At 41.4% G+C, this 24,797-nt stretch overlaps 1 protein-coding gene across 3 annotated transcripts; it reads left to right on the top strand.

The window, feature by feature from the left end:
• Positions 1 to 1,837: 1,837 nt before the first annotated feature.
• cep78 (centrosomal protein 78) lies at positions 1,838 to 24,227 on the top strand. Of its 3 annotated transcripts, none has more exons than XM_035785021.2 (16): positions 1,838 to 1,965; positions 8,750 to 9,015; positions 9,113 to 9,282; positions 9,367 to 9,439; positions 9,529 to 9,632; positions 16,424 to 16,598; positions 16,754 to 16,867; positions 17,057 to 17,121; positions 17,251 to 17,356; positions 18,064 to 18,172; positions 18,347 to 18,389; positions 18,520 to 18,654; positions 18,877 to 18,954; positions 22,614 to 22,783; positions 23,030 to 23,147; positions 23,345 to 24,227. In XM_035785021.2, exons 2-16 carry the CDS (start codon positions 8,757 to 8,759, stop codon positions 23,876 to 23,878), a joined length of 2,253 nt encoding a protein of 750 aa, XP_035640914.1. In that variant the 5' UTR covers positions 1,838 to 1,965; positions 8,750 to 8,756; the 3' UTR covers positions 23,879 to 24,227. The 3 variants fall into 3 exon arrangements, with proteins under 3 accessions (XP_035640914.1, XP_035640913.1, XP_035640915.1); XM_035785020.2 differs by having other exon boundaries at positions 23,030 to 23,165; XM_035785022.2 differs by having other exon boundaries at positions 23,030 to 23,181; positions 23,345 to 23,603.
• Positions 24,228 to 24,797: the final 570 nt, after the last annotated feature.

The raw sequence follows: 24,797 nt of genomic DNA, 5'->3' as shown, positions 1-24,797 counted from the left end.
TGGGTTTCTGTACAGCACTTTGTGACATCAGCTGATGTAAGAAGGGCTTTATAAATACATTTGATTGATTGATCAGGGAGGTGCCCAAGATCCTGATGGTCACTGACAGCACTCCAGGGTTCCACTGTGAAGATGGTTGTCCTTCTGGAAGGTTCTCTCATCTCTACGACACTCCACCAATCAGGCTTTAATGGTAGAGTGGCCAGATGAAAGTCACTCCCCAGTAAAAGGCACACGACAGCCCGCTAAGAGTCCGCCAAAAGGCACCTAAAGGACTCTCAGACCATGAGAAACCAGATTCTCTGGTCTGATGAAACCAAGATTGAACTCTTTGGCCTGCATGCCAAGTGTCACGTCTGGAGGAAACCTGGCACCATCCCTATGGTGAATCAAAGTGGTGACAGTATCATACTGTGGGGATGTTTCTCAGCGGCAGGGACTGGGAGACTAGTCAGGCTCGAGGCAAAGATGAACGGAGCAAAGTACAGAGAGATCCTTGATGAAAACCTGCTCCAGAACGCTCAGGGCCTCAGACTGGGACCAAGGTTCACCTTCCAACAGAACAATGACCATAAGCACACAGCCAAGACAACACAGGAGTGGCTTCGGGACAAGTGTCTGAATGTCCTCCTTCAAGTCCGGGCTGGACCGATCGAACATCTCTGGAGGGACCTGAAAATAGTTGTGCATTGACGCTCCCCATCGAACCTGACAGATCTTGAGAGGATCTGCAGAGAAGAATGGGACTAACTCCTAATACAGGGCTGCCAAAGGTGTTTCAAAAAGTACTGAGTAAAGGGTCTGACTAATTATGTATATGTGATATTAAAAAAGAAATAAAATTGCTAAAATGTCAACCTGTCTTTACCTAGTCATTATGGGATATTGTGTGTAGGTTGAGGGGGGGACAATCAATTTTAGAATATGCTGTAACGTAACAAAATGTGGAACAAGTCAAGGGGTCTGAACTTTTTCCAAATGCACTGTATAGTGTAGATTTGCATGATGGTAGCTACTCAAATCATAGGGCGTTGCTGTGCTTCCTGTCTGGGGTAATTGACAGGATACTACACTTCCCTAATTTCCTAGAGTACTTCTAATATTGTAATTGTAATTAAATGAGCAGCGACGGCAGCTTATAACCATTTGAATTCAATCTTAAAAGAGCTTCACTGGTCCATGCTTTTGGTCTAGCCCCCATTCCCGAAATATAATACAGATTGGAATGCGCCCTGTGCTGTACCAGCACTGAAAAACAAATTATTTCTGCATGCGGGTAATAATGTTTAATTGACATGGTCATGATATTAATAGCTACATTAGGTGAAAGTTAATGGAACTAGTTATTGATGACCTCATTGATGTTTCCTTTGTTTTGGTCATGTTTGTTACTGGGTTGGAATTTTCCATGACAAGTCTGCTCCAAAATATAGTAGGCATACAGAACAAATCATTTTACATGTAGAATTATAACCCTAGATTTCGAATTTTACCAGGAAGAAAATGGTTACCAAGAAAATACAAAGACTTTGAGTTATCATCCTTTTTGTGCATATGGAAGATTTCTGGGATCTTTTATTTCAGCTCATGAAACATGGGACCAACACTTTACATGTTCTGTTTATGTTTTTCAGTATAATAATCATTACTTTTAATGCTGTTAACAATAATGTCAATGTTATAATATAATTTGTGCTATAAAAGCGATGAACTGTATTCATTTTTTCATATTGTTAAACAACATTCTAAGTCTGCTAACATTTCAACATAAAATGTTACGAATTTCGACCATTTTTTATTATTTTTTACCATCTTCTTTGCGGGACTTTTATTTCGAAAGAAAATCTCTTGCTTATGTACCATAGCCGTTATTCTTGCTGGCGGAACAGAGGTGGGTTTGCACAGTTTTGACTGTTGGCGCGGTTAGGAAACCAAGGAAACAATAACTCCTAGAGCAACTGACAGGTGAGCGGTTGCATGTTGTGTATCTTGGTAGCTAGCTTTACAATCATAAGACATTAACAATTGAAAGTGAATGTATGCTTATTAATGATAGCTTGTGGTTTAACTGGGGCCATAGCTGGCTAACTGTTCACTATGTACTCTGCAGCTAACTAACGTTAGCTAGCATTAGCAACCTGTCATGGCTAGCGACTAGTAGGAACGTTGGATGGCAATCTCATCCATCTGAAGCTTATTCCCAAATGCTATCAGTGTATCAGCTATCAGTACTCTACAATGTGTTGCTAGCCAAGGTTTATGTATTTACATTTTTTTTACTAACTAGCTAAATAGTTCTTATTAGCCAGTTACCCCACTTGCAAGTTAATTAGCTATAGCTACATCAGCAACATTAAAAAACTCACAATACAAGGCCCCAGGTAATTGTAGAAAGGTGCCAATAACCTGTATTCATGATATATGAAACATAATTGTCTACACATTAACAATGATTCATATTTGTTCATATTTAAGTGACATTTGCATTACATTTGGGTTTTAAAACATTTCCAAAGGTAAATTAAATGCCCCCAATGCGAATCACTGTATATGGAATACCTATTGGTTTATAGAGCAAAAACTATTCTGGGTGCTGGTGTAAAAGTGTGGTGGGGAGTACTCAGTAGGTTCTGTAGAATCTATATATGGTGTATTTTCATGGGGTTCTGAATAATACAGATTGTTGCTGGACTTTTACTGTGGTCAAACAGCTTAAAATAGGGTGCCTGAACACTATACTGTACAAATATAGCACTGTGAAGGAAAAACAATAGATTGTGTGTACATGAAATGACACCCTATATAGATGCTGGAAGAGATGGAGACTGCACACTGTAGAAAAAAAGGAATAAATCCAAAACTGAGGCTTGAATGCAAAATAAAGATGTTCACTAAAACTTCATGGTTCCCAAAAAATCACAGTGCAAGAGTGCATAAATGAAAACAAAACACAAACGTTTTGCCATCATGCCATCATCCGTGTAAGTCGTTGGCGCACACACATGGCTTCTATTTCAAGAATAATTGCATATGTCACTTGATCAAGCAAGAAAACACATCTGAAAATCTATGAATTAGTACCTAGTACAATAGAATGCATGATCTAGATGAAATACAAAAGCAGACAGTGAAATGTCATATAGTTTAACCATATATAGATGCCCCATGAAATGACACCATATACAGATTCTACAGACCCTACTGATTACTCCCCACCCCACTTTTATATTGGCACAAATTATATATTTTTCTCTCTAAGTCAGTATGCAATGCCTATACTGTGATTTGCATTGTGGCCATGGCAATGGGTGTAGTAAAAGGCCAGCAACACTGTATTAATCAGAGCCCCATGAAAGGACACCATATATAGATTGTACAAACCCTACTAAGTACTCCCCACATACTTTAACATCGGCACAAATAATAGTTTTTTTTCTGTACAGTGCTATATTTGTACTGTATAGTGTCCAGGCACCCCATTTTAAAACTGTTTGGCCACAGTAAAAGTCTAGCAACACTTTCTAACTCATCTGATTTGTTTTCTACGGACTCTAGTGAGTAGACTGGACCCTGGTTTTATGGATACACAATCGATTGTTTTTCCTTTACAGTGCAATTTGTTTGTGCAACACAACAAAAATACAGTGACTTTTCTTAAACATTACATTTCAAAATGGTATCCTTGAACAATAGCACTGGTAAATAAACAATAATATATATAATCAAAATAATGATTTATTTTTTAAACATTTTAATTGTATATTTTTTACCAGTAGGCTAATGTTCTTGTCATTAATTTACTTAAGCACCAACCATTTCTTAATGTGCTCCACCTTATAAAATTCTTTATCTTTATAAAGTTGTTAAATAAAGTAGCAATTCTCTTTTAGTTTTTAGTGCTACTAAAATGTCCTTCCAAGGCAGAATGTTGAATAAAATTAAATATAAACTTACTCTTCCGGTTTTCTGTGTGGGTTGTCCTTCAATTAGAGGTCGACCGATTAATCGGAATGGACGATTTTTAATTAGGGCCGATTTTCAAGTTTTCATAACATTAAAAAAAAATGTGGACACCGATTTGTCCGATTTACACCTTTATTTAACTTGGCAAGTCAGTTAACCTATCTGGGATCGTTTGGGACCCGGTTTTCGCCTGCCATATGAGTTCTGTTATACTCACAGACATCATTCAAACAGTTTTAGAAACTTCAGAGTACTAATAATACTAATAATATGCATATATTAGCATCTGGAACAAAGTAGCAGGCAGTTTACTCTGGGCACCTTATTCATCCAAGCGTCCCACCTCGCCAACAGCCAGTGAAAGTGCAGGGTGCCAAATTCAAAACAACAAATCCAATTAATTAAAATTCCTCAACCACACTAGTATTTTACACCATTTTAAAGATACACTTCTCGTTAATCCAACCACAGTGTCCGATTTCAAAAAGGCCTTTCGTCGAAAGCAGAGCATATCATTATGTTAGGTCAGCAACTAGTCACAGAAAGCATTCAGCCATTTTCCAACCAAAGAGAGGTGTCACAAAAAGCAGAAATATAGATAAAATGAATCACTAACCTTTGACGATCTTCAGCAAATGACACTCCCAGGACTCAATGTTACACAATACATGTATGTTTAGTTCGATCAAGTTCATATTTATATCCAAAAACCTCAGTTTACATTGGCGCCATGTTCAGAAATGCCTCCAAAACATCCCGAGAAATTGCAGAGAGCCACATGAAATACTCATCATAAACTTTGATGAAAGATACATGTTTTTACATTGAATTAAAGATAAACTTGTTCTTAATGCAACCGCTGTGTCAGATTTCAAAAAAGCTTTACGGCAAAAGCACAATATTCAATCATCTGAGAGCAGTGTTCAGCCACAAAAGCAAGCCATACAGTTACCTGCCAAGTTATGGAGTCAACAAAAGTCATAAATAGCATTATAAATCTTCACTTACCTTTGCTGATCTTCGTTGGAATGCACTCCCAGGACTCCCACTTCCACAATAAAGGTTTGTTTTGTTCGATTACGTCCATATGTATGTACAAATACCTCTGTTTTGTTCGCACATTTAATTCACTATTCCAAAGGCACAATGCGCGAGTGCAAAATCCAGACGAAAAGTCAAGAGTTCCATTACAGTTTGTAGAAACATGTCAAACGATCACAATAAGCAACGTCTGACAAAAGTCCCTCTAGTTCTATTCGAGGTGAGAATGATAAATCAGACACCTTATTGATAGCAAGAGCTCATTGTCCTCCTGGAATCCGAAGTTTGTTTGACTCAACGGAGGAACGTAGTCAGAGAAATGCTGACGAATGTCTTGCTTGAGCTGTGTATGCAACTGGTTCACCTCTGATACTCACAGGCAATGTGTATTGGAAGAGATTTGCAAATGTTCTTCACCCAGCATACACCCCTCCAACCAGACATGCTTTATCTACTCATTTGCTGGATGCAGAGTTCAAGTGAAAGTCAAGCGAATCATAGCGAAAGCAGACTGTATTGCAATCATCTCTGATGGGTGGCCGAATGTTCGTGGGCAAGGAATAATTAACTACATCATCTCCACCCCTCAATCAGTATTCTACAAGAGCACAGGCGCAAGGGACAATAGACACACCGGTCTCTACATTGCAGATGAGCTGAAGGCAGTCATCAATGACCTTGTACCACAGAAGGTATTTGCACTGTTGACAGACAATGCTGTGAACATGATGGCTGCTTGGTCTAAAGTGGAGGAGTCCTACCCTCACATTAAACCCATTGGCTGTGCTGCACATTGTGACGGCCCTGAATTTTTCTGAACCGTCTCAGTGCTTCTCCCTCCAATAGGACGCTTTCCCTTTAATTCCCAATTAAATAGCCAGCATCAGCTGCGCAAAAGTGGGGTTGTGATGGAGACGTGAATGAGGATGTGTTCAACCCTCAGTTCCGAAGCTTCTCAAATTCCATTTGTTTTGTTGCCGTTAAACGTGTGAATTGTAGCCTAAGAGAGTTTACCCAGGATTGGAGCCACTCTTTGCGTCCGTGGATTACACCTCTCCGTTCTTCGTGGCCTTTCTCCGCTGGAGATCTATTGGCGGATTGGATTGTCTGACTGACCGACTGACTACCACCTTTTTGTATACAGTATTTCATATAATTTGTTTTGATGTGAGGTATACTGTGATGATTTATGTAGTTAGTTGTAGTTGAGGACTTAGTAAGAGTTGATACGCTTTAAAGTTCTGTGGTAAAATGATTGTTATATTGATTGTATGATTAATACTTGGTTTACGCTACACTGAATGAACGGACAAACAAGTGACTGTTCTACTGGATGTCATAAGGTGAATGCACCAATTTGTAAGTCGCTCTGGATAAGAGCGTCTGCTAAATGACTTAAATGTAAATGTAAACATTGCGTGACAGAAGTCACTTGAGTTCCCTGAACTTTACCGGGCAGGACTCTTTTTAGGCCCGAGGTACCGGACATTTCTGGAGGAACCAGAACTCATTGTGTTATATTATTGTATGTGTGTGTAATCATTGATGTTGTTAATACAACCCACGCAAAATAATATAGTTGTTTTGGAAGTTCTTTCCAATGTTTTAAGGGTTTATGAAAAGTTTATTTCCATCCTGACTTTTACATAAGTCCTTTGTATTGGTGTAGACTTGACGGACCAGATGGGACTCGTTCCCTCCCAAACCAAAAGGAGAAACCAATGTTTTCTCTGGTAGGCACAACCTACCTGGCACCCCTATAAATAATAACCTCAAGTCAAAACCGTTACAACATGCATTGAATCTGCTCCTCAAGGAGAGCCAAGGAAATGGTTACGTATGTGAAGGGTCATCAAGTTATAGCAGCAATCTACCTCACCAAGCAAAGTGAGAAGAATAAGAGCACCACATTGAAGCTGCCCAGCAACACCCGTTGGGGTGGTGTTGTCATCATGTTTGACAGTCTCCTGGAGGGGAAGGAGTCTCCAAGAAATGGCCATATCACAGTCTGCCGATATGTACAGCCCCATCAAGAGGATACTCCTGGATGATGTATTTTGGGAGAGAGTGGTAAGCAGCCTGAAACTCCTGAAACCTATAGCAGTAGCCATTGCACGGATTGAGGGAGACAATGCCATCCTGTCTGATGTTCAGACTCTGCTTGCAGATGTAAGAGGAGAAATACGTACTGCCCTGCCCACTTCACTGTTGCTCCAAGCAGAGGAAACTGCAGTTCTGAAATACATAAAAAAGTGTGAATACTTCTGCCTGAAGCCCATCCATGTTGGACCCCAAGTATGCTGGCAAGAGCATCCTGATCAACAAGGCCTATGGTGTCATCACTACCATGTCATGCCACCTTGGCCTGGATGAGGGAAAGGTTCTTTGCAGTCTGGCGAACTACACTTCCAAGCAAGGGCTTTTGGGATGGAGATGCAATATGGCAGTCGTGCCAACATATCTCATCAGCCACCTGGTGGAAGGGACTTTGTGGATCTGAGGCTCTTTCCCATTGCCAAATCCCACCAACATCAGTTGCCTCAGAGTGCAACTGGTCCTTGTTTGGGAACACACACACCAAAGCATGCAACAGGCTGACCAATACAAGGGTTGAAAAATTGGTGTCCATCCGGGCAAATTTGAGGCTTTTTGAGCCTGACAACGAGCCATCCTCAACAAGGTTGGAAAGTGACAGTGAAGATGAGGCCTCAGTCTGATGTTCAAGAGGTGGACATTGAGGAGGTCCAAGGAGAAGACATGGAAGCCTGAGAGGAAGACAACCAAAGCTTTAGTTTGTAGACTCATTTTACAGATGTATGTTAAATGTTTTTGGGAGATGTGATGGATCATTCAATATTCCTTTTTGTTGTTGAGTGAAATCATCCCATGTGAAGAGTCAACTCATTTAATTAAAGTTCAATTTGTAACTAAATTATGCTTATTTTTTTATTGGAAGGATTTAATCATTTGCAATTATGTCTACTTATAATAAGGTAAAAGGTTTATGTTTCGGTCTCCATATGATGTATATATGGTATATTATATATATATATATATATATATATATAGTATATATGGTAAATATATCCAATGCAAAAAACATCTACATTAAAATGGTATTAATTTTAATTTGCATATATTTCCTTCAATTCCCATATATATTCCTGTTAATTCCCACGGAAAGTTTCCACCTCTGAATAGTCCCCAAAATGTGCAACCCTAGTCATGATCAAGGGCTATGTCATGGTATGGTTGATTCAACGCTATTGAGGAGCAAACCGAATATCCAATATAAAACTGACTTTACCCCTGTGCTGAACTGAACCATATACCTACCAGCTCTCTAAAAAGTTGAGTAAACAATACTTTCCTGTGGATATTTTGTCTCAAATTTCAAGCAGCTGATGGACAAACCGCATAGACAACCGGTAGATTAAGTTTAAATATAATTTTATTCAACATTCAGGCTTTTAAGGAACATCTTACAATATTTTTCAGGCATTAGTATAAGGCTATATATACCCATTTATTGTTTATTAAAGCCTGATTAATCAGACTAGGCATTAGCAAACGTATTAGCTATGTTTGCCTAAAACTAAGGATTTATATAGCTACTTTCATTAAATAAAATGTATTAATATTATTTATATGATATTAAATAAACATTCAAGCCACAATTTGACGCAGACAAGTTCCTAAACCTCCATATTGCGTCCTTTAAGTTAACTGTTTTTTCTGCCACTAGATTGGAAATGTTGGACACAGTCCAAATTCGGCGCAGAGGTGCCCAAGACTTCGAGGCATATTATGATTATGCATGCGCTATGCAGGACTCAGTCCCATTGCCAGCAGTCAAGGCAAACCTGAGTCAAGGGATGCTTGACTTTAACGGGGACCGGCTCAAACTGACAGACTGGACACCCATACTCAACTCTCTGACCATCAATAAACAGCTACAACATGTTGCAGTCAGAAGCTGCTACCAAAGTGGTCTCGGCATCGGAGAGCCAGGTAAACATGAAGTTGGCTAAACAACTTGAAGTAGGAGCCCCTTGCTTTATAATCTATCCTTATTCCTTGTACGGTCTCTTCTCATTACCTTTCTCAGAAAGGTACAGGGCTGGCAATAGGAAGAAGATTCCAGCCATCCGCTCCAAGGAGATGACGTTTAAACTGTGTAAAGCACTCAGGGAGTGTCTGACAGCTTCACCAAACCTCAAGACCCTCCAACTCCATGGTCTTCCATTTAGAGAGAGAGACCTTATCACTCTTACCAAGGTAGGTAGTTGTAGAGGCAGATTCACCTGAACCAACTTAAGGTTCTGCAAGGCACCCACTAATGCTAGTTTGTTGTTATTCCAGGGTTTAGCCAAAAGTGTCTCTTTGGAAAATCTCTCTTTGGCTCATTGTCCTCTAGCAGACGAGGGGTTAGAAGGTGAGTGAGATGTAGTGGGAAAATGTGTTCTTGTGTGCAAGTTATGACCATGATCTTTTTTGTCTGATTTGGTGTTTTCTAATGTTCAGCTATCTGCCAGAGTGTGAAGTACTCTCCATCTATAAAGACAGTGGATTTCACAGGCTGCAATCTGACCTGGAGAGGAGCGGAGCATATGGCCAACATCATCAAGGTACTGGACCTCTGTTATGAGCTTGGTCTTACCAACCCTTCCTTTGCAAATATTTATATATACACTAGATGACTGATAGGAGGCGCTGTGTTGAAGCCACTGTGCCTCCATCTTGGCACTCCCCACTGTTTGTAAAAAATATTTTGGCTGTAGAAATGCATTTATTAATGTCTACATTAGTTTTTCCATGTTTATTCTATTACAGACACCGTGCTGCCTACTTTTAAATTATATTATGAGATCTAAATCAAAATATAAACGCAACATGTAAAGTGTTGGTCCCATGTTTCATGAGCTGAAATAAAAGATCCCAGAAATGTTCCATATGCACCAAAAGCTTATTTCTCTCACATTTTGTGCACATTTGTTTATATCCCTACTGGTGTGTATTTCTCCTTTGCCAAGATAATCCATCCACCTGACAGGGGTGGCATATCAAGAAGCTGATTAAACAGCATAATCATTACACAGGTGCACCTTGTGCTGGGGACAATTAAAGGCCACTTTAAAATGTGTCACACAACTCAATGCCACAGATGTCTCAAGTTTTGAGGGACCGTGCAATTGGCATGGTGACTGCAGGGATGTTGCCAGAGAATTGAATGTTCATTTCTCCTACCATAAGCTGCCTCCAACGTCATTTTAGAGAATTTAGCAGTCCAACCAGCCTCACAACCGCAGACCACATGTATGGCGTCTTGTGGGCGAGTGGTTTGCTGATGTCAACGTTGTGAACAGAGTGCCCTGTGGTGGGGTTATGGTATGGGCATAAGCTATGGACAATGAACACAATTGTATTTTATCGATGGCAATTTGAATGCACAGCGATACGCTGACATGATCCTGATGCCCTTTCTCTTTTTTTTCTTCTTTTTTTTTTTAAGGTATCTGTTACCAACAGATGCATATCTGTATTCCCAGTCATGTGAAATCCATAGATTAGAGGCTCATTTATTTCAATTGACTGATTTCCTTATATGACCCTTAACTCAGTAAAATCTTAGAAATTGTTGTACTTTATTGTGCCAGTGACACATTTTTTGTTGTTTTGGCTCTACTCCAGCACTTTGGAATAATACAATGACTTGAGGTTAAATGGCAGACTGTCAGCTTTAATTTAAGGGTATTTACATACACATTGGGTGAGCTGTTTAGAAATTAGAGCACTTTATTTTTTACATAGTCCACCCATTTTAGGGGACCAAAAGTATAGGGGCAAATTCACTTGTGTATTAAAGTAGTCAAAAGTTTATTTAGTCTATGTCTCTAAACACTTCTACGTTAATGTGGATGCTACCATGATAACAGATAGTCCTGAATGAATTGTGAATAATGATGAGAAAGTTACAGACACAAGTTTCACCCGCTGTGGATGTAAATGCCCTCAAATTAAAGCTAACAGCCTGCACTTGAACCTCATTGGCATTGTATAATTTTAATTTCAATGTGATGGAGTACAGAGCCAAAACGACAACAAATGTCATTGTCCCAATACTTTTAGCTCACACGGAAAGTATTCAGACCACTTGACTTTTTCAAAATGTTGTTATGTTACAGCCTTATTCTAAATGTGATTAAACAAATAAAAATTCTCAGCAATCTACACAAAATACCCCATAATGACGGAAAAAAACAGTTTTGATTGGAGTCCACCTGTGGTAAATTAAATTGATTGGACATGATTTGGAAAGGCATACACCAGTTTTATATAAGGTCCCACAGTTGACTGCATGTCAGAGCAAAAACCAAACCATGAGATCAAAGGAATTGTTTGTAGAGCTCCGAGACAGGATTGTGTCGAGGCACAGATCTGGGGAAGGGATACCAAAGCCTTTCTGCAGCATTGAAGGTCCCCAAGAACACTGGTCCTCCATTCTTAAATGGAACAAGTTCGGAACCACCAAGACTCTTCCAGGGAGGTGAACAAGAACCCAATGGTCACTCTGACAGAGCTCTAGAGTTTCTCTGTGGAGATGGGAGAACCTTCCAGAAGGACAACCATCTCTGCAGCATTCCACTAATCAGGCTTTATGGTAGAGTGGCCAGACGGAAGCCACTCCTCAGTAAAAGGCACATGACAGCCTGCTTGGAGTTTGCCAAAAGGCACCTAAAAATTCTCAGACCATGAGAAACAAGATTCTCTGGTCTGATGAAATCAAGATTGAACTGCTTGACTTAAAAAAAAGAAACCTGGCATCATCCCTACAGTGAAGCATGGTGGTAGCAGCATCATGCTTTTCAGCAGCAGGGACTGGGAGACTAGTCAGGATCGAGGCAAAGATGAGCGGAGCAAAGTACAGAGAGATCCTTGATGAAAACCTGCTTCAGAGCGCTCAGGACCTCAGACTGGGGTTCACCTTCCAACAGGACAACGACCCTAAGCACATAGCCAAGACAATGCAGGAGTGGCTTTGGGACAAGTGTCTGAATGTCTGAGTGGCCCAGCCAGAGCCCGATCGAACATCTCTGGAGAGACCTGAAAATAGCTGTGCAGCAACGCAGCCCATCCAACCTGACAGAGCTTGAGAGGATCTGCAGAGAAGAATGGTAGAAACTCCCCAAATACAGGTGTGCCAAGCTTGTAGCGTCATGCCCAAGAAGACAAAAGGCTGTAATCGCTGCCAAAGGTGTTTCAACATAGTACTGAGTAAAGGGTCTGAATACTTGTCAATGTGATATTTCAGTTTAAAAAAAATATATAAATTAGAAAATAATTCTAAACCTGTTTTTGCATTGTCATTATGGAGTATTATGTGTCGATTTGATGAGGGTTAAAAAAACGATTTAATACATTTTAGAATAAGGCTGTAACCTAACAAAAAATGTGGAAAAAGTCCAGAGATTTGAATACTTTCCAAAGGCACTACATATAAAAGATTGTGTGTTTGTGAACTCAGCAAAAAAAGAAACGTACCTTTTTCAGGACCCTCCAAATAACTTCACAGATCTTAACACTGTTTCCCACGCTTTTTCAATGAACCATAAACAATTCATGAACATGCACCTGTGGAATGGTCATTAAGACACTAACAGCTTACAGACAGTAGGCAATTAAGGTCACAGTTATGAAAACTTAGGACACTAAAGAGGCCTTTCTGGTGACTCTGAAAAACACCAAAAGATAGATGCCCAGGGTCCCTGCTCATCTGCATGAACGTTCCTTAGGCATGCTGCAAGGAGGCATGAGGACTGCAGCTGTGGCCAGGGCAATAAATTGCCATGTCCGTACTGTGAGACTACAGGGAGACAGGGCGGACAGCTGATCGTCCTCGTAGTGGCAGACCACGTGTAACGTGTTGTAAGGCAGGTCCTCACCAGACATCACCGGCAACAACGTTGCCTATGGGCACAAACCCACCGTCACTGGACCAGACAGGACTGGCAAAAAGTGCTCTTCACTGACGTGTTGCGGTTGTGTCTCACCAGGGGTGATGGTCGGATTCGCGCTTATTGTCGAAGGAATGAGCATTACACCGAGACCCGTGCTCTGGAGCGGGATCAATTTGGAGGTGGAGGGTCTGTCATGGTCTGGGGTGGTGTGTCACAGCATCATGGGACTGAGCTTGTCATTGCAGGCAATCTCAATGCTGTGCGTTACAGGGAAGACATCCTCCTCATGTGGTACCCTTCCTGCAGGCTCATCCTGACATGACCCTCCAGCATGCCTCCAGCCATACTGCTCATTCTGTGCGTGATTTCCTGCAAGACAGGAATGTCAGTGTTCTTCCATGGCCAGCGACGAGCCTGGATCTCAATCCCATTCAGCATATCTGGGACCTGTTGGACCTCCCCCAGAAATGTCTGGGAACTTGCAGGTGCCTTGGTGGAAGAGTGGGGTGACATCTCACAGCAAGAACTGGCAAATCTGGTGCAGTCCATGAGGAAGAGATGCACTTCAGTACTAAATGCAGCTGGTGGCCACACCAGATACTGACTTACTTTTTATTTTGACCCCCCTTTGTTCAGGGACACATTCCATTTCTGTTAGTCACATGTCTGTGGAACTTGTTCAGTTTATGTCTCAGTTGATGAATCGTGTTATGTTTATACAAATATTTAAGTTTTCTGGGGAAAAAACGCAGTTGACAGTGAGGATGTTATAAACTACTGTTCAAAAGTTTGGGGTCACAAATGTCCTTTTCCATGAAAACATACATGAAATGAGTTGCAAAATTAATAGGAAATATAGTCAAGACAAGGTTATAAATAATGATTTTTAATTGAAATAATAATTGTGTCCTTCAAACTTTGCTTTCGTCAAAGAATCGTCCAAATCGTCCAATTGCCAAAGGTCTGCAAGCCTGCAATCTTTTTGTCAATTTGTTGAGGTAATCTGAAGAAATTTCCCCCCATGCTTCCTGAAGCACTTCCCACAAGTTGGATTGGCTTGATGGGCACGTCTTACTTTACCATACGGTCAAGCTTCTTCCACAACAGCTCAATAAGGTTGAGATCGATATATCTGTGCTGGCCACTCCATTATAGACAGAATACCAGCTGACTGCTTCTTCCCTAAGTAGTTATTGCATAGTTTGGAGCTGTGCTTTGGGTCAATGTCCTGTTGTAGGAGGAAATTGGCTCCAATTAAGCGGTGTCCACAGTGTATGGCATGGCATTGCAAAATGGACTGATGGGTCTTGAAGAAGGAAGGCTATTTTACCCTGTACAAATTTCCAACTTTAGCACCCCCAGAACATCACATTGCCTCCACCATGCTTGACAGATGGCGTCAAGCACTCCTCCAGCATATTTTCATTTTTTTCTGCGTTTCACGAATGTTCTTCGTGATCCAAACACCTCAAACTTAGATTTGTCTGTCCAGTGTCTGTGTTCTTTTGCCCATCTTAATCTTTTCTTTTTATTGGCCAGTCTGAGATATGGCTTTTTCTTTGCAACTTTGCCTAGAAGGTCAGCATCCCGGAGTTGCCTCTTCACTGTTGACGTTGAGACTGGTGTTTTGCAGGTACTATTTAATGAAGTTGCCAGTTGAGGATTTACAAGGCATCTGTTTCTCAAACTAGACACTAATGTACTTGTACTCTTGCTGAGTTATGCACCGTTGCCTCCCACTCCTCTTTCTATTCTCGTTAGGGCCAGTTTGTGCTGTTCTGTGAAGGGAGTAGTGGCAATTTCTTGCATGGAATGGCCTTCAAGTTTCAGAAGAAAGTGCTTTGTTTCTGGCCATTTTGAGCCTGTAATCGAACCCACAAATGCTGATGCTCCAGATACTCAACTTGTCTAAAGAAGGCCAGATTTAATGCTTTGTTAATGAGCACAACAGTTTTCAGCTGTGCTAACATAATTGCAAAAGGGTTTCTAATGATCAATTAGCCTTTTTGAAATGATACTTGGATTAGCTAACACAACGTGCCATTGGAACACAGGTGTGATGGTTCCTGATAATGGGCCTCTGTACGCCTATGTAGAAATTCCATAAAAAATCTGCCGTTTCCAGCTACAATAGTTAATGTTGTAAATGACTCTACACTGTATTTCTGATCAATTTGATGTTATTTTAATGGACAAAAAATTGCTTTTCTTTCAACAATAAGGACACTTCTAAGTGAACGGTATTGTACGTACATTTTTCTTTATTTTTTACTATTTTCTACATGGTTGAATAATAGTGAAGGCATCAAATCTATGAAATAACACATGGAATCTTGTAATAACCAAAAAGTGTTAAACAAATCTAAATATATTTTGTATTTGAAATTCTTCAAATAGCCACCCTTTGCCTTGATGACAGCTTTGCTCACTCTTGGCATTCTCTCAACCAGCTTCACCTGGAACGCTTTTCCAACCGTCTTGAAGGGTTCCCACATATGCTGAGCACTTGCTGTTCCTTCACTCTGCGGTCCAACTCATCCCAAACCATCTCAATTGGGTTGAGGTCGGGTGATTGTGGAGGCCAGGTCATCTGATGCAGTACTCAATCATCCTCCTTCTTGGTCAAATAGCTCTTACACAGCCAGGAGGAGTGTTTTGGGTCATTGTCCTGTTGAAAAACAAATGATAGTCCCACTAAGTGCAAACCAGATGGGATGGCGTATCGCTGCAGAATGCTGTGGTAGCCATGCTGGTTAAGTGTGCCTTGAATTCTAAATAAATCCGTGTCACCAGCAAAGCACCATCACATCTCCTCCATGCTTCACGGTGGGAACCAGACTTGCGAAGATCATCTGTTCACCTACTCTGCATCTCACAAAGACATGGTGGTATCATTTTTTTGAGAACTAAGGTTCCTGTCCCCACTATAACAAAAGTATTACATGTAATTTTTTTATTTTAATACTTTTAATTGAAATACTGTAGAATTCCATTAATTCCTATGGAGGACCGCTCCTACTGGGAAGCACCAATATGGCCAACCGGTGGCTTCAAAGCCGCACAATGGCTAGCAATCCCAATCCAAGGTTTATATACTCTGAGTATACAAAACATTAAGAACACTTGCTTTTCCCATGACTGACCAGGTAAATCCAGGTGAAAGCTAGGATCACTTATTGATGTCACTTGTTAAATCCACTTCAGTCAGTGTAGATGACTGTGAAGAGATCTGTTTTAAGCCTTGACACACAATTGATAAATGGAATGAGTATGTGTGCCATCTGTGACTGTCATTACAGTGAGCTCTGTTTCCCTCTAGTGGGGATGGTCAGTATGACATACTCAGAGAAGATCTGTATTGAAGTCATTACACATTCAACAATTGGGCAGAATCGTGCATCCTTGTTGTTTGGGGTTGTGTGTCTGACCTCCAGTTGACTGACCTCTCCCCTGCATTGCAGCATCAGGCAATGCGGAGGCACAGTGCAGCCTGGGCTGAATCTCTGAGGTACAGGAGGCCTGAATTCGAGGGCATGGGAGGCCTCCGCCGGGTCACTCTCAACTGCAACACCCTGGTGGGAGACAGAGGGGCGGCCGCCCTCGCACAGGAACTGGCTGAGGACCTCTGGGTCAAAGGTCAGAGGACATGTTCAGTCTCATTGACCCACTTTCAAGTCAAGTTTCCTTGGGCTCGAATCCAGCGTTGTGTATATTAAGGAACACTATATCAAAACTTCTTTGTTAATAGTGCTATTACCTGTAGTTTTTTGCATTGTTTTTTTGCATTGTAGCCTTGGATCTGCAGAAGTGTGGTTTGTCCAACGATGGGACACGGTCTCTGCTGGAGGCTCTAAAGTCCAACTCTACTCTCTGCGTCCTGGATATTAGGAGGAACCCCTTGGTGGGTAAGTTCCAACTGACACTGCTCTGCTCTGATTGGATGGGATTGTTTTACTCATGGCACCTGTCAAAAGGGTATATTTTGGAAGTAGACATCTCAGAATGATCATATCTACTCGTTTTGCAGTTTTTTCCTTTGAGAGTTTGTTATAGGCCTAACACGAGTTGTTCTTACTCCTCTCCTCCTCGCACAGACAACGACCTGATGAAGTCCGTGATCGAAAGAGTTCTCATGAACGCTAATGGTCAATCCTCTCAGGTACATTTTCTCCTGGCCTATCTGGCTATTAAACATACATACATACTGTATTATACATGTGTGAAGATGTGTTTTGGGGTTGATGATGGTGGTTTCTCAGTAGTATGTGCTCCGTGTTTTATGTTGTAGTACTCCTGGATCAAGCCTCCAGCCCTCAAAGACTCACAGAAACCTCCAATCCTTAAGAGAAGAATACTGGGAAATACAGCTAGAGGAAAAGCAACATTTAGGATAGGTACTTTTGATCATCTACTCTCAAGGGAGTAGATATTTGTTTCCAAGGCATTCTCTCTTTGACCTTTGCCCCCCCAGTGATGCAGAGATGTGCCCACGGTCGTGTTCATTATAGGCTCCAAACGGAAAACAATGGACTGAAATATAGAGGGCGCACCTAGACTTGTCCAATAGGAAACATTTATTTTGTTTCCGGTTGCATTCCATAATGAACACAATCCAGGTCACTGTTAACTCTCCCTTAGCTATCAGCCTCTCAATACTAAGCCTCCAAACACACAGTCACCCTGTGGTACTATACACTATAACAGTGGATATGTTTTAAATGGGTAAATGTAACTAGAGCCACCACATCCTTTCTGGAGCTAGGAAGTAGCATTATGGTTGCCCGGTATCTAAAAGTCTAATAGCGGTAGTTAACCAACAGTAAATACATGTAACTAACTCTGGCTAACTGTGGAATTAAACAATTCACTTATTTCTAGTTAGTTCGCTACGGCATCCTCTCTCTTTGCTTGCTACCAGTGTACGTAATGCTTTGTTTGACGTGTGTGACGTATTGACTTTCATATCGTGTTGAGATGAAACTTCCCTATGTAGTTACCATACGAATTAACCCTGTGATGTTCTATTAATAATCACATTATTTTCAACTGCCGACCTCATATCATTTCCCGCTGGTGTTGACCATATATGGTTCTGCCCCAGGTCCTCGCAGGTTTGCCAGTAGGCGGAGTCCAGTTGTTTTCCAGCAGCCACACCCCTGCTCCAGCAGGTGTATCCCATGGCGCACTGCAGAACGTGCTGGACGACAGAGGTAAGGGCAGTCGTCGAGGAGAATGACTACAGGAATCTTCCTCCTACAAGATGAAACGCCTTTATTTATCTTTTAATTTCAATAATAAAGACTAAAATCAACTTCCATTGTCCTCCATGAGTGGTTGAATATCCTCTTATTTTCATGTCCTTTCATGTCCTCCTATCTTGACAGAGGACTTCCTCCAGGTAATACAGTGGCAGAGCAGAGCTTTGAGGTAAGCAATCCATTTATCTAACACTGTTAGAGACTAATTCTGACACTTTCTGGCCACATGTAATCCCTATGTGCCTGACCTGTGTTGTGGTCATATGTTCTGTTGATGTCTAATATATGGTCTTCTTCAGGGCGCTGCCACTGTCAAGGTGACGATGGAGACTGAGTCAGAGGAGGAGGGAGAGGAGGAAGCGGTTGAGACAAAAACTCTGTCACCAATTAGTCTTCATGAGAGGATCACTGTCAGACAGTACAGACGTGTACAGGTAAAGCCCATATGGTAGCAGACAGTGCACATACTGTACTTAGTGGGGCATTTTGAATGGATTACTTCAAACTGAGGTGCATCCTGATTGACAAGCCCCACAAACACCAGGCATGTTTGCTCTCCCACTGACTGACTGACTGACTGACTGACAGGCAGACATACCGACATGGGTGTTTTGATTTGACAGTGATGGAGTGCAGTTCTCCTGTTTTTCCTACAGGTGGAGCTGGAGGAGTGTCGGCTCAGACTAGCAGAGGAAAGGAGGGCCAGAGTGAAGGCAGACACTCGTCTCATGGAGGTACGGACTGTCATCCCAACCTTTTGTACTAGTAAGACTAAAATGCAGAGTATACAATATTCTACCATTTTTGTGAGAAGATGGTATAACTTGCATACATGTACAGTACCAGTCAAAGGTTTGGACACTACTCATTCAACAATTTTTCTTTATTTGTACTATTTTATACATTGTAGAATAATAGTGAAGACATCCAATCTATGAAATAACATATGGAATCATGTAGTAAATACAAAATTGTTAAACAATTCTAAATGTATTTTATATTTGAGATTCTTCAAAGTAGCCACCCTTTGCCTTGATGACAGCTTTGCACACTCTTGGCATTCTCTCAACCAGCTTTATGAGGTAGTCTCCTGGAATGCATTTCAATTAACAGGTGTGCCTTGTTAAAAGTACATTTGTCGAATTTCTTTCCTTAATGCGTTTGAGCCAATCAGTTGTGTTGTGACAAGGTAGGGGTGGTTAACAGAAGATAGCCCTATTTGGTAAAAGACCAAGTCTTTATTTTTTTCACATTTTATTGAACCAGGTAGGCTAGTTGAGAACAAGTTCTCATTTGCAACTGCGATCTGGCCAAGATAAAGCAAAGCAGTTCGACACATACAACAACACAGAGTTACACATGGAATAAACAAACATACAATCAATAATATAGTAGAAAAATCTATATACAACATGTGCAAATGAGGTAGGATAAGAGAGGTAAGGCAATAAATAGGCCATGGTGGCGAAGTAATTACAGTATAGCAATTAAACACTGGAATGTTAGAATGTGCAGAAGATGACTGCAAGTAGAAATACTGGGGTGCAAAGGAGCAAGATGAAAAAATAAATACAGTATGGGGATGAGGTAGATTGAATGGGCTATTTACAGATGAGCTATGTACAGGCGCAGTGATCTGTGAGCTGCTCTGACAGCTGGTGCTTAAAGTTAGTGTGGGAAGGAAGAGTCTCCAGCTTAAATAAGACAAGAGGAACTACAGTCCATCATTACTTTCAGACATGAAGGTCAGTCATTGCGGAACATTTTAAGAACTGAATGTTTCTTCAAGTGCAGTAGCAAAAACCAAGCGCTATGTTGAAACTGGCTCTAATGAGGACTGCCACAGGAAAGGAAGACCCAGAGTTAACTCTGCTGCAAAGGATAAGTTCATTAGTTACCAGCCTCAGAAATTGCAGCCCAAATAAGTAACCGATCCATCTCAACATCAACTGTTCAGAGGAGACTGAGTTAATCAGACCTTCAAGGTCGAATTGCTATAAAGAAACCACTACTAAAGGACACCAATATGAAGAAGAGACTTGCTTGGGCCAAGAAACACGAGCAATGGACATTAGACCGGTGGAAATCTGCCCTTTTGGTCTGAGTCCAAATTTTATATGTTTGGTTCCAACCGCTGTTTCTTTGAGATGCAGAGTAGGTGAACGGGATGACCTTTGCATGTCTGGTTCCCACAGTGAAGCATGGAGGAGGAGGTGTGATGGTGTAGGGGTGCTTTGCTGGTGACACTGTCGGGAATTTCTTTAGATTTCAAGGCATACTTAACCACCATGGCTACCACAGCATTTTTCAGTGATACGCCATCCCATCTGGTTAGCGATTAGTGGACTATCATTTGTTTTTCAACAGGACAATGACCTAAATCACACCTCCAGGCTGTGTAAGGGCCATTTGACCAAGAAGGAGGGTGATGGAGTGCTGCATCAGATGACCTGGCCTCCACAATCACCCAACCTCAACCCAATTGAGATGGTTTTGGATGAGTTGGACTGCAGAGGGAAGGAAAAGAAGCCAACAAGTGATCAGCATACACTAACGTTCAAAAGTTTGGGGTAACTTAGAAATGTCCTTGTTTTAAAAGAAAAGCTATTTTTTTTGTTCATTTAAAATAACATCAAATTGATTCGAAATACAGTGTAGACATTGTTAATGTTGTAAATGACCCTTGTTGCTGGAAACGGCAGATTTTTTTTATTTGATGGAATATCTACAAAGGTTCTTCAGAGGCCCATTATCAGCAACCATCACTCCTGTGTTCCAATGGCACGTTGTGTTAGTTAATCCAAGTTTATTAGAAAACCCTTTTGCAATTATGTTAGCACAGCTGAAAACTGTTGTCTGATTAAATAAGCAATAAAACTGGCCTTCTTTAGACTACTTGAGAATCTGGAGCATCTGCATTTGTGGGTTCGTTTACAGGCTCAAAATGGCCAGAAACAAATAACTTTTTTTCTGAAAATCGTCAGTCTATTCTTGTTCTGAGAAACAAAGGCTATTCCATGCGAGAAATTGCCAAGAAACTGAAGATCTCATACAACGCTGTGTACTACTCCCTTCACAAAACAGCACAAACTGGCTATAACCAGGATAGAAAGAGGAGTGGGAGGCCCCGGTGCACAACTGAGCAAGAGGACAAGTACATTAGAGTGTCTAGTTTGAGAAACGGACGCCTCACAATTCCTCAACTGGCAGCTTCATTAAATAGTAACTGCAAAACACCAGTCTCAACGTCAACAGTGAAGAGGCGACTCCAGGATGCTGACCTTCTAGGCAGAGTTGCAAAAAAACAAACATCTCAGACTGGCCAATAAAAAGAAAATATTAAGATGGGCAAAAGAACACAGACACTGGACAGACAAATCTAAGTTTTAGGTGTTCGGATTACGAAGAACATTCGTGAGACGCAGAAAAAATGAAAAGATGGAGTGCTTGACGCCATGTCAAGCATGGTGGAGGCAATGTGATGGTCTGGGGGTGCTTTGCTGGTGGTAAAGTGGGAGGTTTGTACAGGGTAAAATATCCTTCCTTCTACAAGATCATCACTCCATTTTGCAACACCATGCCATACCCTGTGGATGCTGCTTAATTGGAGCCAATTTCCTCCTACAACAGGACAATGACCCAAAGCACAGCTCCAAACTAGGCAGTAACTATTTAGGGAAGAAGCAGTCAGCTGATATTCTGTCTATAATGGAGTGGCCAGCACAGTTATCTGATCTCAACCCTATTGAGCTGTTGTGGGAGCAGCTTGACCGTGTGGTACGTAAGAGGTGCCCATCAAGCCAATCCAACTGGTGGGAAGTGCTTCAGGAAGCATGGGGTGAATTCTTTTCAGATTACCTCTACAAATTGACAACTAGAATGCCAAAGGTCTGTAAGGCTGCAATTGCAGCAAATGGAGGATTCTTTGACGAAAACAAAGTTTGAGGGACACAATTATTATTTCAATTAAAAATCATTATTTATAACCTTGTCTTGACTATATTTCCTTTTAATTTTGCAACTCATTTCATTAATGTTTTCATGGATTCCTAAGCGACCCCAAACTTTTGAACAGTAGTGTATTTGGGAACTCCTTCAAGACTGTTGGAACAGCATTCCTCATGAAGCTGGTTGAGAGAATGCCAAGATTGTGCAAAGCTGTTTGTTATCAAGGCAAAGGGTGGTTACTTTGCCTTGGTTACTACATGATTGCATATGTGGTATTTCATAGTTGTGATGTCTTCACTATTATTTTACAATGTAGAAAATAAACAAACCCTTGAATGAGTAGGTGTGTCCCAACTTTTGACTGGTACTGTATGTAACCTATGCCCCTTTTTTATTCTTATCGTGTGTGTGTTTTAATTGTCGATCAACTGCTCTGTCTGTTCAGTATGAGTTGGAGAACGCTCGGCTGCGCAGTATCAACTTCTCCCTGTCGGAGGCACTGCATGCTCCTGCTACTGGCCCCTCCAGTGTTCTGGAGGACGATGCGGTTCTGGACAGCATTGAGAGCTCCTTCGGCAAGTTCCACGCCTTCCTGGACCTGCTCAGGGATGCTGGGTAAGCCTTGTGACTGGCAAAATATATATTGGTGGGTTAACAAAGTTCCTCGGTAAAGAAAGAAATGGACAGTTTTTCTTTGAATGTGTGGAGTTTCACCTCAATGGGACAAATATTGAGACTTACTTCTAGGCTGGGGGGTTTAGATGTGAGGGGACGTTACTTGTTGTGTAATGATTATCCTGCTTCTCCAGTGTTTATCCTGTGTATTCTAACACATACCCTATGCTCTGCTATGTCTCTCAGACTGGGCCAGTTGGCCTCCATGGCAGGGATTGACCAGTCCGACTTTGGCCCACCCCAGCTGTCCTCCAGTGTTGGACAGCCTCTTGTTGGGGCAGGGGACCAGGACACGGGAGATAAGGTTGATGCGGCACCTTCTGTAAATAGTCTGTGCGGTATGGGTGGTGTACAGTATGTATGTACTAAGATTGTCGTCAGGGATGGTGTTTCTTTGGTAGATATTCAAGTGTTAAGCAGTGTAGATTCTGAGTGTCGGTGGTGAATATCTGTCAGTAGTTTGGGTCCTATTCAATCTCATTCTCTGGGTTGTCTTTCCAGGGAGGCGATGGCCCCAATACTCCGTCAGAGGGCCAGCCCAACGGATGTACCCCCGGAGCTCCAGCCACCCTCAGAGGGTCAGAGGGTCACCCACAGGAAGTGCCCCCCGTCCCTGCTAGTGAGTTAGCCAGTGTGGCGAAATCTGGTGGAGAGATTCAGCAGAAGGATCCCTCGCCCTCACAACGGGAGGGGCGACAGGTGTCAGGGACTGAGAACAGTATCCATGGCAACAGCTCCCATGGAAATGACTCATATGCCAAAGGCTCCCTTAGCAATGACTCTCAGGGTAGCGGTTCCTATGGCAAAGGTTCCCGTGGTCGTAATTTCTCTCACCAAAGTTGCGGCAAAGGCTCACATGGTTACAGTTTTAATTACAGCAACTGCTCCTACAGCTCCATCCACAGCAACAGCTTCCATAGTAACAGCTCTGTAAGGTCCAGTCTGAGTGACATGAGTGAGCATTTGGAATCTGTTGGGTCATTGGGGTCAAAGGCTTCTGGAGAGGGCAGGGTAGGGTCAGGAGCTCAGAGGTGAAACTCTATTCAGAGTTTGAGATATTGGAACAAATCTGCTCTCTAGGGAACATGGGTGGTGAGTCTGATGATGGGTTCTGAACCCACAACTCTGCACCTTGTTGAGTGTTTAATTTTTATTTATTTTCATGTTATATCTGTGTTTACCTTGTGCCATTGGTGCCAAATTGGAGTACTATTAAAAGGTTATTGTGCTAATGATGCCTAATCCTAAATGTGATTTGAGCCTTTTGTTAGATTAATACTTTTTGGGCTTTTTAGTTATTTAAAAAAAAAAAATGACTTTTTTATACTGTTTGTAAATATGTATATATTTTCTACAATAAACTTTGTTTAAAAAAGTTTATATACATTGATTGTAGGGCACTACTTTGTTTACACTGTTCAACCATATGTATTTGTTTGTTTACACTAGAAAAAGTTATGGGAAAAATCAGTCATACTCATTCTACAGGGCTATTCCTGGGGTCAAAAACAATGGGCTCATTCGAGCGGATCACTTTTGTCAAGTCTGTGGCCATTGCTGGTCACTGCTTTCAAAGGGTTGCATTATGGGGATAAAATGTTTCCGACTTGCGCCTACATGTAGACTGCGTGAACTTTACATAAATCATGTGATCAAGGGTAATTTAGTTTTGACTGCAAGTTTCTGAAGTTGTTCTTCACCAACATAATGCTGCAGCCATTGCATGCTTGTGGGCAGTGTTGCCAACTCATTTTCAGGGGAAGTTGCTAGAGGCAGGTCAATTTGTTGCTAAAAGACGTTGTGATGTCATTGTGTGATGACGCCATTACGCAAAACTGCGTCATTACGTAGAATATACAATAACGTTACTCAAATTGACTGGCCATCTCGGTGAAAAATATGATTTGACATTTGATAGTTTAGATTTATCATATTTTTTTATTTGTAAAAGTAA

Source organism: Oncorhynchus keta, chromosome 14, assembly GCF_023373465.1.
Source record: "Oncorhynchus keta strain PuntledgeMale-10-30-2019 chromosome 14, Oket_V2, whole genome shotgun sequence".
NCBI classification, from domain to species: Eukaryota; Metazoa; Chordata; class Actinopteri; order Salmoniformes; family Salmonidae; genus Oncorhynchus; species Oncorhynchus keta.
This window is presented reverse-complemented; position numbering and strand designations above follow the sequence as displayed.

Excerpts from the sequence above, each read along its gene's own strand:
- cep78 (XM_035785020.2), top strand. The coding sequence starts at position 8,757 with ATGTTGGACACAGTCCAAATTCGGCGCAGAGGTGCCCAAGACTTCGAG. Across the intron at positions 9,633-16,423 it reads ATATGGCCAACATCATCAAG|CATCAGGCAATGCGGAGGCA; the intron begins GTACTGGACCTC and ends CCTGCATTGCAG. Across the intron at positions 16,868-17,056 it reads TAGGAGGAACCCCTTGGTGG|ACAACGACCTGATGAAGTCC; the intron begins GTAAGTTCCAAC and ends CTCCTCGCACAG.